Source organism: Perca flavescens, chromosome 16, assembly GCF_004354835.1.
Source record: "Perca flavescens isolate YP-PL-M2 chromosome 16, PFLA_1.0, whole genome shotgun sequence".
Classification (NCBI taxonomy): Eukaryota; Metazoa; Chordata; class Actinopteri; order Perciformes; family Percidae; genus Perca; species Perca flavescens.
In genome coordinates this window covers 22,387,837-22,404,829 of record NC_041346.1, presented here as the reverse complement: position 1 = coordinate 22,404,829, position 16,993 = coordinate 22,387,837, and the positions used below count along the sequence as shown (strand labels likewise).

At 42.6% G+C, this 16,993-nt stretch overlaps 2 protein-coding genes across 3 annotated transcripts; both read right to left on the bottom strand.

The window, feature by feature from the left end:
• Positions 1 to 116: 116 nt before the first annotated feature.
• Positions 117 to 4,132, bottom strand: zgc:122979 (dnaJ homolog subfamily B member 5). The gene is made up of 4 exons (XM_028601630.1): positions 3,813 to 4,132; positions 2,917 to 3,175; positions 1,983 to 2,533; positions 117 to 1,015 (listed from the first exon to the last, which is right to left on the bottom strand). Exons 1-4 carry the CDS (start codon positions 3,915 to 3,917, stop codon positions 782 to 784), a joined length of 1,149 nt encoding a protein of 382 aa, XP_028457431.1. The 5' UTR covers positions 3,918 to 4,132; the 3' UTR covers positions 117 to 781.
• Positions 4,133 to 9,599: 5,467 nt separating this feature from the next.
• On the bottom strand, positions 9,600 to 16,910 carry LOC114571221 (urea transporter 1). 2 transcript variants are annotated; one of them, XM_028602080.1, is made up of 10 exons: positions 16,721 to 16,910; positions 12,548 to 12,664; positions 11,890 to 12,079; positions 11,576 to 11,704; positions 11,106 to 11,235; positions 10,955 to 11,023; positions 10,675 to 10,822; positions 10,324 to 10,458; positions 10,191 to 10,240; positions 9,600 to 10,080 (listed from the first exon to the last, which is right to left on the bottom strand). In XM_028602080.1, the coding sequence occupies exons 2-10, from the start codon at positions 12,657 to 12,659 to the stop codon at positions 9,814 to 9,816; spliced, it is 1,230 nt and encodes a 409-aa protein (XP_028457881.1). In that variant the 5' UTR covers positions 12,660 to 12,664; positions 16,721 to 16,910; the 3' UTR covers positions 9,600 to 9,813. The 2 variants fall into 2 exon arrangements, with proteins under 2 accessions (XP_028457881.1, XP_028457880.1); XM_028602079.1 differs by lacking the exon at positions 16,721 to 16,910 and having other exon boundaries at positions 12,548 to 12,742.
• Positions 16,911 to 16,993: the final 83 nt, after the last annotated feature.

Here is a 16,993-nt window from a genome sequence, read left to right as displayed (position 1 = left end):
TGGGATTTTTTTAAATGGACTTTATGATTTTATAATGTAGTTTTGTCGAGGACTTTTGTAGTCCACTTATATGTACACACTACATGTTTATCACAAGGAACAGCAGACAACAGAAGTTGAATTGTAAGTTTTTTTCTTTATTGTCCATGCTTCCAAACATGTCTATATCAGGTAATAATACATCAGTACAGAATATATACAAACATTTCAAATAATTCAATAGAACATTTGACCGATGAATCTCTCTTAGAGACAATATTTTTGCATTTCGTACACAAAGTAGATCCTTGTACACAAGTACATTTTGCTATTGTAATAAATCAATGCAAAAGATCAGTCATATGAGCACCATATAACTACGATAAAGTGTTTTTTTTCTTCATGTGTTTCTACCATTCAGGTTTAAGGAAGTCTATACAGACTTGAATAGCTCACTGATATCCTGCTATAGGTTTGCAGGTGTAACAGTAGCCTACAGATAACCTTTTCATTCAAGAGAAAGGTTATTGAGTCAATGGACGCCCTCAGATACCAAAGACCCCATTCATCAGTTCTAAACTCACTGCTCAGGTGGCATCCTAGTTGTTGTACGTCATGCCTGCAGAAAGTCATCTCCACACCGAACTACAACTCACTTAAGCGTTGCTTGCCATTTCCACGCACAACGAGAGGCTGTGATTGGTTGTGATATTAGCACCTTGGGCAAGGCTGGGTTTGTGAATTGATAACAACATACACACACGGTGAAGCTGCGTCAATCAGTTCCTTAAATAGAAGCCGGCTAGCACTGGGCCAGGCTGTGCTTGATGATCTCGCGGGACTGTGGTGGGATCCTGTCGGGGAAGAGCACCTGGAACTCCACCACCAAGTCGCCTCGCTGGGACGGGCTCTTGGGCATGGGCAGACCTTCGCCCCTTAGCCGGCGGACAGCACCTGGTTTGATAACATCGCTGCATGGTAGAGGCATCATCCGGTTGTCAAGTGTTGGGACGTTAACTGTGCAGCCACAGAGAGCCTGGAGGAAAAAGAAGGAAGAAACTAGTTAGTTCTGTAGACCTGTTAAATTTAGAACAAGTTTCGTAATGCTTCCTGAGTGGCCTCGTTATGACTGGAATGAAGCACGCATGGACAAAAGAAATCAATTAAATGCCTGATCTTTACAACTGTCAAGTTGCATAACGGATAAATATGGATTGTCTGTCTTTCTAAGAGCCTAACGATTTTCTGTGTTATGCAACAAACTGGTTTTACAGATGTTATAATCGCTGCCCTATTTACAGGCTGTGTGTGGGAGTTAAGTGCTTTAGTGACTGAAGGGAGCCATAGGAAGCGGGAGGGAGCTCTTTGAAATGCCACTCTCTGTGACTGCTACCCTGCTAATCTGTGCGTGGGTTGGTAGAGGTGAGAGCCAGAGACGGAGCGAGCCAAAAAAGCTGCCTCTCTGCCTGCCTTGTAGGGGCAGAGGAGTCTGCAGCACACATAGTAGCTGAGAGGGAAGTGTGATTCGTGGGGGCAGTCAGCGCTGAGGCTAAATTTAGACTGCTGCTCTCTCTCACTCTGCAGGGGCTGGAGAGGTAACGAAGGCGTTGGCAGGCTGCTGCTGTTCTGTTAGCGGGGGTCTGTCAGCCCATTGTAAGGTGGGGGCTCAGATGCCCATAACAGAACACTGTGTTCCGTCCTCAGACTATAATCAAAGATATAACCCGCCCTGAATTTGGCAGAGATCGTTCTGGCTTCTTATTAATGCCTTTCAGGAATCGATTTTCTCTGGTATTTCAGAGAATGCATCTTTCTACAGTTACGTAAAGATAAGAAGTGGTGGATGGATGTTAGCCTTTCTCTGAGTAGGTGTAAGCTGTTGACAATTACATAGTATATCTACCTATAGACCCATCATATGTTTCAAAATAAATCAGGAGTGATGGCCTCTGTAGGAGTCAAACTCTAGACCTTTATGCCTGACATAATTGCACTAAACTCACCTCCTTGAGTGTGATCTGGGCAGTGAAGACTATGTTGGAGCCGTCTCTCTTGTACTGCGTGTGCTCCTTGTCCCTGAGAATGAAGGTGATGTCTGCAGGGGTGTTGTTGGGCGTCTCATCTCCCTCCCTGGGGAAGGTGATCTTGGTCCCTGCCTTCCAGCCTTTCTTCACCACCACATTTAGCACCTTCTCCTCAGATCGCAGGCTGCGGCCGTCGGGGTTGAGGCGGCTGCGGGTAATCTTCACGTGCTTGGTGCAGCCTTGCATCACCTCCTCTAGGGTGACCAGCAGGTCATGCACCACCTCATCGCCCTGCAGCCGCCGCTGGCCTCTTCGCAGGCCGCCCTCGCAGCCAGAGAACCCGCCCACATGGCTGAAGGGGAACCGTCGGAAGGGGTTGAAGAGCTCATCTTCGCCGTCAACGTCACTGCCAAAGATGTCGAAGTGGTCGGTGCCATGGAAGAAGGAGGAGAAGGTGGCGTGGGGGTCGGTGTGGAAATTATTGCGAAAAACGTTGCCTTGGCCCGCCATTGACATTCTATTTTTAAGACCTAAAAAACACAGAGAAAACAGAAAGAGTTCATTTAAATTCATTAACATCTGCAGTTTTACTTCATTCTTATCCTAATATTGGTGCTTCTGTCATGCAAATTCTGCCTCTCCCTCTTGACGGTTTACTGAAAATCAGCTGTTCAGGAGTTTTCAGGAAACGTCCTACATTGCTGAATAATTCATCAGCCCCACAGCGGTCTATGCTGCACATGTTTAGCTGTTTTAATTGGGATGGAACTGTTTCAGTCATGATCCTCCCACTGCACATCAGTATTAAGCCTTAATGATGACATGAATAGTTAATGCACCAGTCTACGCTACAGTAATTAGCCAGATGCCAGCTGCTATTCGAGCTATTTAACTCTCTTTATCTCACTCTCACCTTCTTCTCCAAACTGGTCGTAGATGCTTCTCCTTTTGGGGTCAGTCAGGATCTCGTAGGCCTCTGCAATTTCTTTGAACTTGTCCTCTGCATCTGCATCGCTGTTCTTGTCTGGGTGATACTTGAGAGCCATCTTCCTGTAGGCCTTCTTGATCTCGTCTTCATTGGATTCAGGTGAGACACCCAGGACTTTGTAGAAGTCCTTGCCTGTGGGTTTGATGGCCAGGCAGGGCACGTCCTGCTCAGACTTGGTGCTTTCCTGTGGAAACAAGAACCAGAATCAGACATTAGACCATTTACTTGTCATAAAAACCTGGTCAAAGAATGTACTTTTTCTTGCATAAATATTTGAAATCTCAAGCTGCAAAAATGGCTTATGATAAATAACTAATGAACACTGTTAATGTGAATTAAAATATTCAACTACAAAACAGGATGCTTTGTGTATTGCACATCCTCAACACCGACTGCTGCACTGTATATATTAATATGCAGAAAATTAGCCCCAGGCATAGACACTCTCTGGGAAAACTCCCCTATCTCCGTGCTGCTGTGCCACTGCTTAGTATCCATGCATTTTATAGGCTGGTAAGGGGGGGGGAAAGATTTCCCCCAACGACCGAGATTCGGTGCAGCGATTGGCTGAACGCGAATCGGCAACTCTTGCATTTTGAATGTACCCACAGCAACAGTCAATGATTAAATACAGAGAGACGCCGCTACACCAAAGGTTGCTATTTCAAATGGAATTTACTAATATAATAGGCTATACCTTGTATGGCACGTAAATATTCTAACAGTGTATTCAATTTACTGTAATTTGAGTATTTCATAATTAGCGATTAAGCAAAAGACAAAAAGGTGAAAAAAACACTTTCTTAAAAAAATATACTTACCGCTGATGATGAGCCTGAGCTGTCCCCTCTGTGCATAACTCGCACTTTGCACTTGACATTGACATTTTTGTGCTTAACACCGAACTGAGTCCAGATGAGAACCATGGTGGCTGGTAGGAAGTTAGTTTCTTTGAGCTACGAGTCGCTGTCCTGGTGCTGAAATCGCTCCTGTTTGTCGGGCAATGCTTCGTCCTGTCTGAGGTCTCCTCGGCTCTCTCTTAAATAGCACCGCGGCAGCTCCTCTACTACACACTCACTCACCCACGCATCGTGACCGAGCTTTCCCCGGATCCGCCCATTTCCTGACGCGCGGTAGGGGATACCGGTGTCCTCACGTTGCTCGCTGGAAAGCCATTGGTGCTCCGGCGATGATCACGCGGATGTTGCAGCCTCCTTCTCCATCTCGAGACTTGTTTCCGGAGTTCTTGAAGGCAGGGTGTACAGAGCCGAGCAGACAGTCACGACATGGTACAAAGAGTGCTTTTTTTTTTTTCTTTTCCAAAGACAGAACAAAAAAACCAGACATGCAGTGAAAATATCCTGCTAGCTGCCTAGACTAACTCCAGACAGTCACCTGCTCAGTGATGGAGCCCCTGTCCTCAAATGACTTTTTTTTTATCTCCACATTGTACATCAGAACACAGGCACATGCGTTTTACATATTAAGGCTATAGCTTTGCTGTGGATGAGAAAATGCAAGGAATTGTTTTTGGTGGGATATTTTAGAATAGCTTTTTTAAGTAGCCTAAAATTCTGCAAAGACAATTTAAACAGTCAGGTCAATTACAGATTGATGTAATTTAATGAAATAGCACCAGCAGTGGTGTAAGAGAAGTATTCAGATCTTTTACTTCAACAAAAGCAAATACATTCAAAATAATCTATTATAAGTAAATGTCCTGCATTCAAAAAGCACATCATCAACACTGTTATTAGTATCATCGACACAATTAAAGTATCAAAAGTAAAAGTACACATTCTGCAGAAAATGGGCCCCTGTAACTGCATTATTTGATTGTAGGATGGATCAAATGTGTAGTAGTATTTTAATGTTGTAGCTGGTTGAGGTGGAGCTGGTTTTAACTACTTCATAGATAGATAGATAGATAGTTCTGCTGCACAAATTTATATTAATTGTTTGGACTTTCTTACCTTGGATGATGATGAATTCATTTAAGGAGCCCCAACTACTTCTGTAAGGGTCTTAAGCCAAAAAAAGATTGGATTGCATTGTATTTACACTATCTTAAATCTTAAAAATCAGGGGTGAAGGAGGAAAAATTTGCACTTTATAATTTAGCATAATTCTAAACAAAAGCAAATTACAACTTTGAAAGTTTTTATTGACTGACTCTAAATGTGTCCAGATTTATGTCCCGTAGCTGAAATTCATTGAACCTGAACTGTTCTGTTAAAGGAGTTTCACTGATAAGGCCAGTAAACGTTACATGGGCTGTATTTATTTAATGGTTCTTGTATCCATTAGATTGTGCAGGTGTGCGTGTAAACCCACCCCCGTAGTTCTGCATAGCAATTATGTATAGTGCTAAATGCAAACCAATGCTAATGAGCCATTTAATAGCCACCAGCTGTGGAAGGAAAGGGCAGCGTTAAGTTATGTAATTGAAAAATGTTATAAACCTTGTGTTCTGTGGTAACTCAGAAACCATAATGAACATTTTTTAGAGAGTGATGAGTCCATAATAATAAGGGATTGTACAACAATTACTGGGAGAAGGGTTGAACCATATATTTGAACTTTCCCCCTAATAACTTAGCCCTGTTTTCAAGTTGAATATGTTAATAAAATGATAATCTTTAGAAAGCCCGAATCGCATATTAAGGGTGGAACTAGCAATTACCAAAACATAACAGATGTGCTTCCTGTTGGCAGAGCATTCAAGCTGCTCTCTATTGTTAAACTGACAGCTACCAAATGAACAGTTACTACTTACGACATTTTTTCATAAAACTCACAAGAAATAAGATTAAATGAAATATACACTTAGAGATCATACTACAAGATAACGACACAGAGTCGACTCCAGCAGAGCGCATCCATGGATATGGAAATCAGTGTCACAGGGAGCGTACATACATGGCAATGCTTCCTGCTGTGATGCTTCATACATCCAATGGGGGATGGAGTTTCATTGGGATTCTCCTTTCGTCGTACAGGAAACGGCAGACATATTTGGGTCGAACATGTTGAGCCAGGAGCGTCATGCACCAGATAGCAGCTCTTACATACTATTCACAGATTGATCGAGAAAGAGTGAATCACAGCAGCCTCTTTCAAAGCGTTCATTTCTCTCCTGCCCACGGGAACAGTCTGACTGTGTTTTTCACACATTCACGCTGTCTCTCTCGAAACAAAATTGCCTGTCAGTCTCAAAATAATGCTAATTAAAGTGCCAAGCTGTACTGACACTCTTATTGTGAGGTGGTGAGAAGGTGGACAGCTTACATGCAGCCTAGTGTTCTTGTGGTGTTGTTTGGTCTTCTCACATACCCAGATGGATTGAACAGCCACTATCTCTCCTTTTGTCTGTTTCCCTGTTTTTTTTACGACAGGGTAGAATATGTGTATTGTTTTTTTGTAATCAAATATGTATTGTTTTATAACTTAAAATTCAATTCAATTTTATTTATAGTATCAAATCATAACATAGGTTATCTCGAGACACTTTACAGATATAGTAGGTCTAGACCACACTCTATAATTTACAAAGCCCCAACAATTCCAACAATTACAGTAATTCCCTCAAGAGCAAGCAGTGCAACAGTGGCGAGGAAAAACTCCCTCTTGGGAAGAAACCTCGGACAGACCCAGGCTCTTGGTAGGCGGTGTCTGACGGGCCGGTTGGGGGTGTGATGAACAGTGGCAATAATAGTCACTTTAATAATGGAACAGTGACTGGATGTAGCGGGAAGCTGCAGGGTTCAGCAGGAAGCAGCATGACATTGCAGGGCACCGCAGAGCTTGGCAGGGAGTGCAGCAGGACCACGGCGACAGCTGGAACCAGGATCTTGGTGCCAACGTTCTCCAAGGAAATACGCTGGGGGAAAAAACATAAGGACTCCGGGGAGTAAACTGGAACGTACGTCAGAACAATATCCCCTTTTGTCTGCTTATCCCAAAACATACTATGCCCATATATACAGCTTTCACCAACCTTGTGTTAGAGAGTTGTGAAAACATAAATCAGTACATGCCGACTCACCTATATGGCATACATGCATGCCAACTCTTAAATAAAAGAAATATAAACAAGTAAATAAATAAATAAAAAGCAGAATTACTTCCAGAATGACCAAAACTGTAGCCATGATTTTAAAAGTCCAACTTCCCCCAATCAGACCCCCTACCAATTATTTACATATATGTATTTTGAGCCTTCTGAGTGGCACGACTTTAGGTATGACAATGCCGGCCAGTCACTCAATCCATCACTTTATTCCAGTCTGAAATATCTCAACAACTTGTCGTGACATTTGGTTGAGATATTTTGGCACTTGTGAAAGCAAGGGTCTAACAATGATAGATAGATAGATAGATAGATAGATAGATAGATAGATAGATAGATAGATAGATTGATCCTTTGGACATCCCCATACTATTAGTATATAAACACTAGGCCTACTTCCCCTGTTCTTGTGCCACTTAAGGCTGTTTTATGCTTCTGCGTCAACTCAACGCCATAGCTACGAAGTCGCTCCTACAGCGTTGTGACCCTTTCGGAGTTCTGCGTCGGGGTTGCTTTGCATCGCGGTGCATTACACCGCCATAATGCTAGGGGGTGTGTGGCTTTGAAGCTCAGTGTCACCTGTGTCTGTGTCGCGCACCACTGAAACGGTACTCAGAATGGCAAACCCCATAGATTGTCGTGCTAAAATATGAATCTTATTTGTTTGGCCTTTTCTTGCTTAGATTTTGTAAAAAGTATGGAGATATAGACACAGTAAAATCCATTGACCTAGTTACTGTAACCAGAAAATAAGTCTGAGGTTATTTGCCAGGTGTTTGCCAGCCAGTTTATGTAATGTTAGCAAGCAAACTTTAGCACAACTGCCCACAAAGTACTGCTTGCTGTTGAAGTGCTAATTTCCAAACGTTACCGACATATAGACACTTTACAAACGGATAACCCCGTCATTGGAACCAAAATATGTCTGAGTTTATTTGCAAAGCTTATGTCAGTGAACTAGCATAATGCTACTCCCCACAGTAGGCTGCTTGAAAACACCGACTATCAACACACAGGACGAGTTGACCAATCACAGTCCTTGCGTTCTGCGTCGCCTCGACGTCGCCGTTTGTAACGCAAAGTTACAAACGGCGGAGGGCTCATTATGTTCTTTCTGTTGATAAACTACTGTTATAAAATATGTTGGCCTACTTTGTTATGGGATAATTGCTATTCTTAACTGACAGACACTAGAGTAGACAAACCAGTACAGAGAGAAAGGCACATGCTTTTTTTTTAACACACAGTCACGTGACTGTATGTTAAGGTTGCATCCTTCACAGCTTCAGCCTCGTTTCTCTCTCCTCTGTTGTGTTCAGTGGGAGCAGTAGGTGCTGCCTGCAGGGGACTCTGGAAGGTGAATCACATTGCTGTGAACACACAGCACTGGCACCGCAATCTCATCTCACACCATCCCACTGCCAACACTTATCCTGTCATTTTAAGGTTGCTGGATGAATCAACATTGTGTAAAAGGCCACAGAAAAATCCATTGAGTTAGGTCGGCCCTACCTTCAGGCGGCGGTGGATTAGAGAAAATATACTGGCAGCACTGAGGAAAGTTTCCCTCTCTAATGACTTTATAATATTAAGGAGAACATGGTTTGATCTGAAAAGTGGGTTGAAATACAGGGCAGAAAAAAAGACACATTAGACATTCAAGAAGAAAAAAAACCTTATTATAGCAAGTCATATTTCATCACTGGCCAAGAAAATTAGATGTTCTCATTTTCGTCTTCTTCCCCGACCCTCGTCTCACACCTTCTCCCCCAATGTACCGCAGCTCCCACGCATGTCTGGAAGTGTGACTGTCTCTTATGTGTAGCACCAGCTAGACAAATGCCATGTGCCTGTTGCACCAGATACACAGATGGCAATAAATACACACGAAGATTTACTCATAAATATAAATGCAGACACAGACCCAGACAGAGCTCTATAGACGTTTTACCAGATGATATGTTGGGGGCTTCTTTTCACAGAGATCAGAATCTTATTGTCTGAGGAGAAAGGTTGTCCTCAAACGAGAGATGAAGACAGAAGGAGACAGATAATGGCATAAGAGAGCATTTGAGGACAGGGGAAGGGGAAAGTAAATAAGCAAAAAGGGTTTATAAAAACATGCCAAACTGAGAGAGAAGCACAGCAAGGAACCAAAAGAGATGTAAAGAGAAACGATAGGGCAGATTGGAATACAGAAGGCAGTGATGGATTATGGCTGGCAGAGAAAATTGTGTTTTTGCTAGGGGAGCACTTTATGAAATCTCCCCTACAGCTCACTGTCTGCACTGATGAAATGCTCTGCTGCATTTTAAATCAACTCACAGCTACCACTAAAACTGTGCTGTTGAGACTCGAGGAAAGACTGTTTACTGTTACTCTTTGCTTCACAACAACTGTAAATGAGGAACACCACAAGACTACATATAATATAATGTATATTATTGCAGACAATACACATAATTACATTCCTACATTAAAATCTGCTCAGTATTTTTCCTCAGTAGTATTAGATTACAACAGTGGTTCAGTCTTTCCTTGTGAAGTGCTGCCCTCTGTTGTGTAGAATAGCTATACTGCATAAGAAAATGTTTGCCATTTAGAAAATATGTCTCACTACAATGCCAGCCATTTTATATAACATATATTGTTATGTAAGAGAGAAAATACCAACAATGAATATATCAACATACTGTTCCGACAATTCCCACGATTTAACACTTCATGTCAGGACAAAATAGTATCTCCTCTAATCACACAGGTTCACTGCGGCCCCTATCCACTGCCAACTGGACATTTGGCCGTCCATTCTCCTTCAGCGTGGCCTCTTCTTGGCTGTTCCGCTGCTGACTGTGCTGAACCATCTCTGAGGCCTTTAATTGTCTCTGGTAGCGCCGGTTTTCCTCGGGGTAGGAGACTACAGACAAAGGCAGTCTGCAGATGACTGGGATCTCGGAGGAAATGAGGAGGAAGATGAGAGTCGACAGGCAGAAAGGCCACGTGCAGGCTGGTAATGCGAGCTGAAAGGAGATGTCATAAGAGAAGCGAGCATGACACTTGATTTGAGAGATATTTGGGTGCTCAGATAACATTTATAAAGTTTGACTCAGGAGGAAAGTTTCTTACTTACCACAGACATCAGTTTTGAGATGGCTGCAGTCATGTATGTGCTGAAAAGTGCTGGAAAGATACACAATTTTAATGAAAAACATTTCCTGTGCTTCTACCTGAAAAAGGAAAGTGATCACATTTGTTGATCTTACCACATATCAGAGCCAGCAGATGGGTTTGCCATGTTATGACATAGAAAACCCCTCCGATGGCAATGCAGGATAGAGCGCTGTTATATCCCCACAGCCCTGAGTAAATGTCCTTGTGAGGAGCTGCAAGAGCAAATCCTGCCCCACACATCAGAGACAAGTTTAAAATTCACCATGAAATTCATTGTTAAACAGCAAACAGTTGCACAAATTTGAAAACTGAGTGAACAGACACAGGCTACACAGCATTATTTGTGAAAACATGCCATGGTTCATTTGCCATAATGCCATGGTGCCCTTTGAGAGCCACTGTAGACATGCATATTTCTATGCAAATGGCAGATTATTTTGTACCAGACAGCATGCCAGCAGCAGAACCCCACATGGCATGAAAACAGATAGTTGGTGAGGAAAGCAGCAGGGCCAGAAGGATGAGACCTCCTGTCCAAGGACTGTCGCAGCCGTACACCTGGCCAACACCAACTGGCACTGACAGGAATAGCTGCAAATGGAAAGCCTCCATTTACTTACATTTTTAACAATTAAAAAAAGATGTGCAATATAGCCACTGTATTGATTTAGAGTGTGTGGAAATTTTCAAGGAGCTACTGGACCAATAACACTCCTGTTATACCTGAGAGAAATTGAGGCTTTCCTTGGAGTCATTAGTAGGGTGCAGATGGTCATTTGGCTGGATATCTACCTGAAATTGCAGAAAAAAAGTCAATTTGAGCCTAAACACTGTGTATGTGCATCGTTGTTTGTTTAGTAGGGCTTTACTGTACCTCTGGAAAGTAGGGGTGATTGGCTCCGGTAGCTGCAACATGTAGACACACCAAAATATTAAAGGGCAGTGTGAATATCGGGAGGTCCCATTTGATGGCAACTGATGACAAAGCACTGGAGACCACCGGGCTGTGAACAGAAGCAGGAAATGAATTACTGACTTTATGATCCCGCCTAGATTGGTGAATTTGAAATCACTTTTAGTTTATGGCTGATACAATCAAAGAATGACCGCTTCAACTGTCAAAATTGTCTTTTTACCAGAAAAAATGTCTGGAATTTCAAGATTACTGTAGCAAAAACAAACAACAAACTCATGGAGCAAACATTCGCTAGCAAAAAATCACAGGTTGCTTTTGTTTATCTCTGTCTGAAATGAAGTACCCATTATTTCAAAAATGACTAAGAATTTGAAGTGATAAAATGTGTGCAATTAAATGAGTCAGATTTATTGTGGGAGAAAACTTACCACAACATTGACATGAACATATTTGGCATTAACAGCCACCAGTACCAGCTTCCTTTGGCAGAGAAAACAGCCATCAGTATGCCGACCAAGGTTCCATTGTAGCCATATAAACCCGCTGATATAGCTTCCCTGCGGCGAATGTGACAGATGTGCAAAACACACTTAAATAAGAAACTGTGAAAATAGCACAGTGTGAAAGCCAAATAAAGTGTAGCCCCAGGGATTGGAAGAGACAGCGATAATGGCTCAATGGTAGAGGGAAATAATTTTTTTCAAAGATGAAGTCAAATAAGGATAAGGAGATGCAATCTAACCTGTTTAGTCCCAGCAACATGGCGGACACAGTGGAGACAAAGGTTCCCAGAAGACCATTCAGAGCCCACCAAGGGTTTTGCAGGAAGAGGCCGGCCGTGATGAGGAGCCCACTGACAGGGTTGTTGACGAACATGACCTGGGCCACCCCTCGGAGAATCCAGTCCAGCAGTTGGATTACCACAAGCTGTCCTGTCATTGATGGATAGTGACCTTATTTTGTCATTATCTGCATTACAAAAAGGCTTCAATTGAACCACTATGAAATTCTATAATAAATTAGCTCAAATTTACTACATCTGCACACTTTTATTAATTCAAGAGTAAAGCTTTAGTGCGTAACTTTTTCATATTGATGAACGTCCGTTACATTCAAGCCATTGCCAAATGAGTTGATCCAAAGCTAATTAAGACTATTAGCTCCACCAAACTCTCTCTGTATTTTTCAGTATGACTATGTTTAGAAAATAGTGTTGTCGGGCGACTTTTGCGCACAGGAGGAGGGCTGGGGGTGATGCGTGATCACGGAAGGCTTGTATCATGTGGATGCGCCGACAGTTTTGTTGTAATTATTTAAAATTCCTCATGGGGGAGACATAAATTACGCACTATAGCTTTAACTGACATGTGATTTGGAAGATTAAGCAGCTCATCACCTACTTTTCACCCACTCTTTGCAGAGATGCATGTCTCCAGTGAACAGCCCGACAGCTCTGAAGAGACAGGAGCGAGATGGAGCTTCTTCATATGAAGGCTGGTAGCTGTTGTCCATACTTGCTGTCATTAGAGTTTATCACAATTGTCATTTTAGCAGGGGTGGGAAAAAATGTCTGCATAACTAACTAACTAAAGGAGAACTCGGGGGAATTTTTACGTTAATCTTGATTGCTATAAATATGTGAGTAAAGTCAATAGCAAAAAAAAACGAACAGAATCGGTCGTAGCAAACTGGAGTTGCTGCAGCTAATGCCCATACCATCTAGCTAAAACAGCAGTTTTGGGGGCATATACTTAAGAGTGCCTTTGTGCCTCTTAACAGACACAAAATGCAATTAAAATGGGCTCTTACATGACAACAAGCTGTGTTTTCAACTCAGACATCCTGCCGCTAACTCGCCCTGCTAGCTACTAGCTGCCGTCCGATAGTCTGTGTTCAGCCAGGCTTCTGCAATAATGATCACGCCGCAGTTCCGTGTGTATTTGTAGCTCATCTATTGTGTGTGACATCGATCTGGCGTTGGTGAGTAGGAGTCTTGGCAGTGGCGATCTGTTTGGTAGTTTCCTTAGCCGGGCTAGCCGGCCTGAAGGGTCTCTTTGCTTCAGCTTCCTCCCCGCCTTCCTCGGCTGCCGCGGCTGACAACAATCCAATGAGCGCCCGCTGGACTGGTGGATGTCCTCCAGAGGACCGGTCATGCCTTCACAGTCAAAAATTTTAGTTTATTTCCCCCTCAAAAATAGGTAATTGAGCACTGTAGTGGTTAGGACCATATCAGTGACTATGTAACTACATGGAAACGGTCCAAATGATGTCTCTGGCTTGCACAGTGATAGCAGAGAAGGCTAGCTGTAGTCTCACGCTGAAGTCCCGTGGGAATTCAGTTGTAGCAAGAAAAGGTAAACAGTAGTGTGCAGATCGGAGCGTAGTGTGTGAAGAGTGAAGATCGGAGGTGTTCACAAAGGGAAGAAGCTTGGAGTAAGAATAACTGTCCTCTGGAGGACATAGCCAGAACAGCGGGCGCTCGTCGGATTGTTGTCAGCCGCGGCAGGCGACGAAGGCGGGGAGAAGCAAGGATGCCAGGCGGGCATGCTAGCCCGGCTAAGGGAACTATCACACAGATTGCCAATGCCAAGCCTCCTACTCACCAACGCCAGATCGATCACACACAAAATGGATGACGGCAACTAGCAGGGTGAGCTAGCTACCGACAGGATGTCTGAGTTGAAAACGCATCTTGTTATCATGTAAGGGCCCTGTTCAAGTTGCACAGACATTTGAATTGTATTTTGTGTCTGTTAAGAGGCACAAAGGCACTGTTTAGATCATGCCCCCATAACTGCTGTTTTAGCTAAGTTGGAACTCTACATGTAGCTGCAGCAGCTCCGTGTTACTAGCACCGATTCGGCTCGTTTTTTTTTTCTATCGACTGTACTAGCATATATATAGCGATCACGATTAACGTACAAATTGGTACAAAAATTCTCCTTTAAGCAGTGATCTAACGCTAATGCACCACCCGACACACTGAGTGACACAAATCAAACACACCCATGTTTTTGCCTCACCAACAGGTGCACACTGTGTTTTAGCTAACATACTAAATGCTAAGATGCTCATTATGGCTCCTCCAGCGGCCTTCTGCGTTCACCGTGGACCGTTTCCCTTCAGTAAGGTGTGTGAGGCTTTTCTGCTGTTTGTGACCATATTCTCCCTCACATTGTGACTACAGAGCCTCATTTAGCGGCATGTTTGAAAACTTTGAGGAGCACAATGGGACAGAGAGGCCGTGTGGACTGGTTATATTTTGCTCTGAGAATGAACGAGCAGAGAAGTTGAACCTGGAGCAGATCGTGGAGGACTTTGTGGTGCTCAAGACTCACAGAGTGACATTTAGACAGGTGAGTACAACAACACGTTATAAGTCAACGCTGTGCTGTAGGCTATGTATGTATGCACGATGGAGGAGAGTCTGGCTACTTCACATAGCATTCGGGGATGGGAGTAAAACGTACTCTGGTTTACTGGCATTTCTTTAAACCAATCACAATCGTCTTGGGCGGTGCTAAGCACCAGAGAAAAGCTGCGGTGCTGCTGCAAAATAGGCTCGGAAGGAACTTGTTTTGGTGGAACATGTGTACGTTTAAATGTTTTAGTCTTGCAACAGAAAACTCAGATTGGACAGATAGTCTAGCTAGCTGTCTGGATTTACTCTGCAGAGATCTGAGAAAAGGTTAAACATAGTCCTTATAAATCGACCGGAGTTTAAAATGCCAACACAAAGGAAGCCCAAGGCAACAGTTATCAGGCCTAAATGTTTTCTTAATACATCCATGGTGAAATCCGGCAGATTTTTCGCCGGCAACAAAGCAACCCCGGAAGTGGAATGTCAAGGATATAGACTAGTGGGCACTAAACTGCAGCTCTCTTTTTGCTTTTATATGTGTGTTTGTGGCTTTTACCTTTTACATTTATCTAAGTTCATTTTTAATTAATAGTAAATTTACTTTTACTTAAGTCAATATTAGTACTCTATCCATGTCTGCATTTTAGTACAGTATATGAAATAGCAAACCATGCAAAACAGGTCTTAAGGAAACTGAAATTTAGACCCTGATATTGTCAGGTATTGTCTTCCCCGCTATTCGCAAACAGACAAGTTGTTGCCTCCCTGCAGACAAACTAAGTGTGAACATGGCTTGCCACATTGTTTTCTATTTTTTTTAATAGAATTAAATTTTTTTGAAGTAGTGATCAAAGCAGATTTCCAGAAGAGTTTCCCACTGTTACCATCAACATCCCCAGTCACAGTTCTCTGCAGGAAAGCCTGGGTGTGTTTATGTTCTTGAGTTGCCGGTAAACCTCTTGATCTCTCAGCTTTGTAAGCCTCTTTTCTTCTATGCCACAATACTTCTTAAAAATCAACAAATATGAAAGCTACTGAACAAGACTCTGCAGTAACTTTTGTGATTGAATGTGTGATCATATATAACACAATCAGTTGTAGGTTATATCAGTTATATCAGGTAATCTAACCATGTATGTGTCCTGATGTAGTTCAGACCATGATGCTGTCATATTGTTAGGGCTTTGCAAATCTTTATTTCCTGATCAGGGTTAGGTTTGGTTTTGTGTTGGTTCCTTTGTTTGAGCATTTTTGATAGGGCCCTCTGGGATTGCTTTTCCTTCCTCAGTACTGAAGATTGCTGCTGTGGCTTACTAACTGTGTATCCACACTCAAAAACTCCTAAATACCAGGTTCTGGGTTGGTGCTTATTGATTAGGATAAACATAGTCTATATCCACGACGTTCCACTTCCGGGATTGCTCCGTTGCCAACTGAAATTCCGCGAGATTTCACTCTTTTCAGCCGGATGTCCATTACCTTCCGCTGTCTTTGTATTGGAATTTTAAACTCTGGTTGATTTATGCGGACTATGGTAACTGCTCCACAGGTCTTGAGACAGCTAGCTAGACTATCTGTCCAATCTGAGTTCTCTGTTGCACGACTAAAACCTTTAAAGGTACATGTTCCACCAAAACAAGTTCCTTCCCGAGGATATTTTGCAGCGGCACGGTGGCTCGGTCCGCTGCTTAGTGCCGCCCAAGACGATTGTGATTGGTTTAAAGAAATGCCAATAAACCAGAGCATGTTTTTCTTCCATCCCGGAATGCTGTGTGGACTAGCCAGACCCTCCTCCGCAGTGCTGTGGAGGAAGGTCGGGCAAAGCGAGACCAGGATAAACATAGCTTGTTAAGTGATGGATGCACCTTATCTAATAGACTGATTTTATGTAAATTAAGTTTTACAAGTTCAATTCTGTGTTCAACAATGATTCTCTAATATAAGATAAAACAGAGAGAACGTCAATCTTCATATTCAATCAATTAACCAATAAATCATCAGTCAATAGATAAATGAATACAATTCTTAAAGGGGTTCTTCCTTCATACTGAAAGCAAAGCAGAGCCCAGAATGATCTGTAAGAATTTAAGTCAAGTCAGTAAATTTGATTATTTCTGATGAATATAATAGCACGTTATTTTCTGTCTGTTCATTTACAGGTGAGTCATTTATCGTCTTATATAAAAGACATTAAAAAAGATTTTTTTCTTACCTCTCTGAAATGAAGATAAATCACAGCTCTCTTATTTAATTGCTAAGTTATCAAAGGCAGGCACACACACACACACACACACACACACACACACACACACTTGATAAAAAAAGCTAAATATAAAGGAATCTGAGGTTAAGTAGCCTCTTCTTGTCTATATTTAAGCCCAAAAGAACCTCATCCTTGTCTAAGGACCTCCTGTCTGGAGTAAAAACCCACGTCTCTCTATTCATCTCCACAGCTAATCGGGAATAAGAATGTTCCTATTAAGAA

Bases quoted from the DNA above. Each gene is read 5' to 3' on its own strand.
- zgc:122979 (XM_028601630.1), bottom strand. From the start codon at position 3,917: ATGGTTCTCATCTGGACTCAGTTCGGTGTTAAGCACAAAAATGTCAAT. The intron at 3,176-3,812 runs GTAAGTATATTT...TTGTTTCCACAG, and splicing joins GCTCAGGCTCATCATCAGCG to GAAAGCACCAAGTCTGAGCA. The intron at 2,534-2,916 runs GTGAGAGTGAGA...TGTGTTTTTTAG, and splicing joins CGACCAGTTTGGAGAAGAAG to GTCTTAAAAATAGAATGTCA.
- LOC114571221 (XM_028602079.1), bottom strand. From the start codon at position 12,671: ATGACAGCAAGTATGGACAACAGCTACCAGCCTTCATATGAAGAAGCT. The intron at 11,024-11,105 runs GTACAGTAAAGC...CTGCAATTTCAG, and splicing joins ATCACCCCTACTTTCCAGAG to GTAGATATCCAGCCAAATGA. The intron at 10,241-10,323 runs GTAAGATCAACA...GTATCTTTCCAG, and splicing joins TCTGCTGGCTCTGATATGTG to CACTTTTCAGCACATACATG.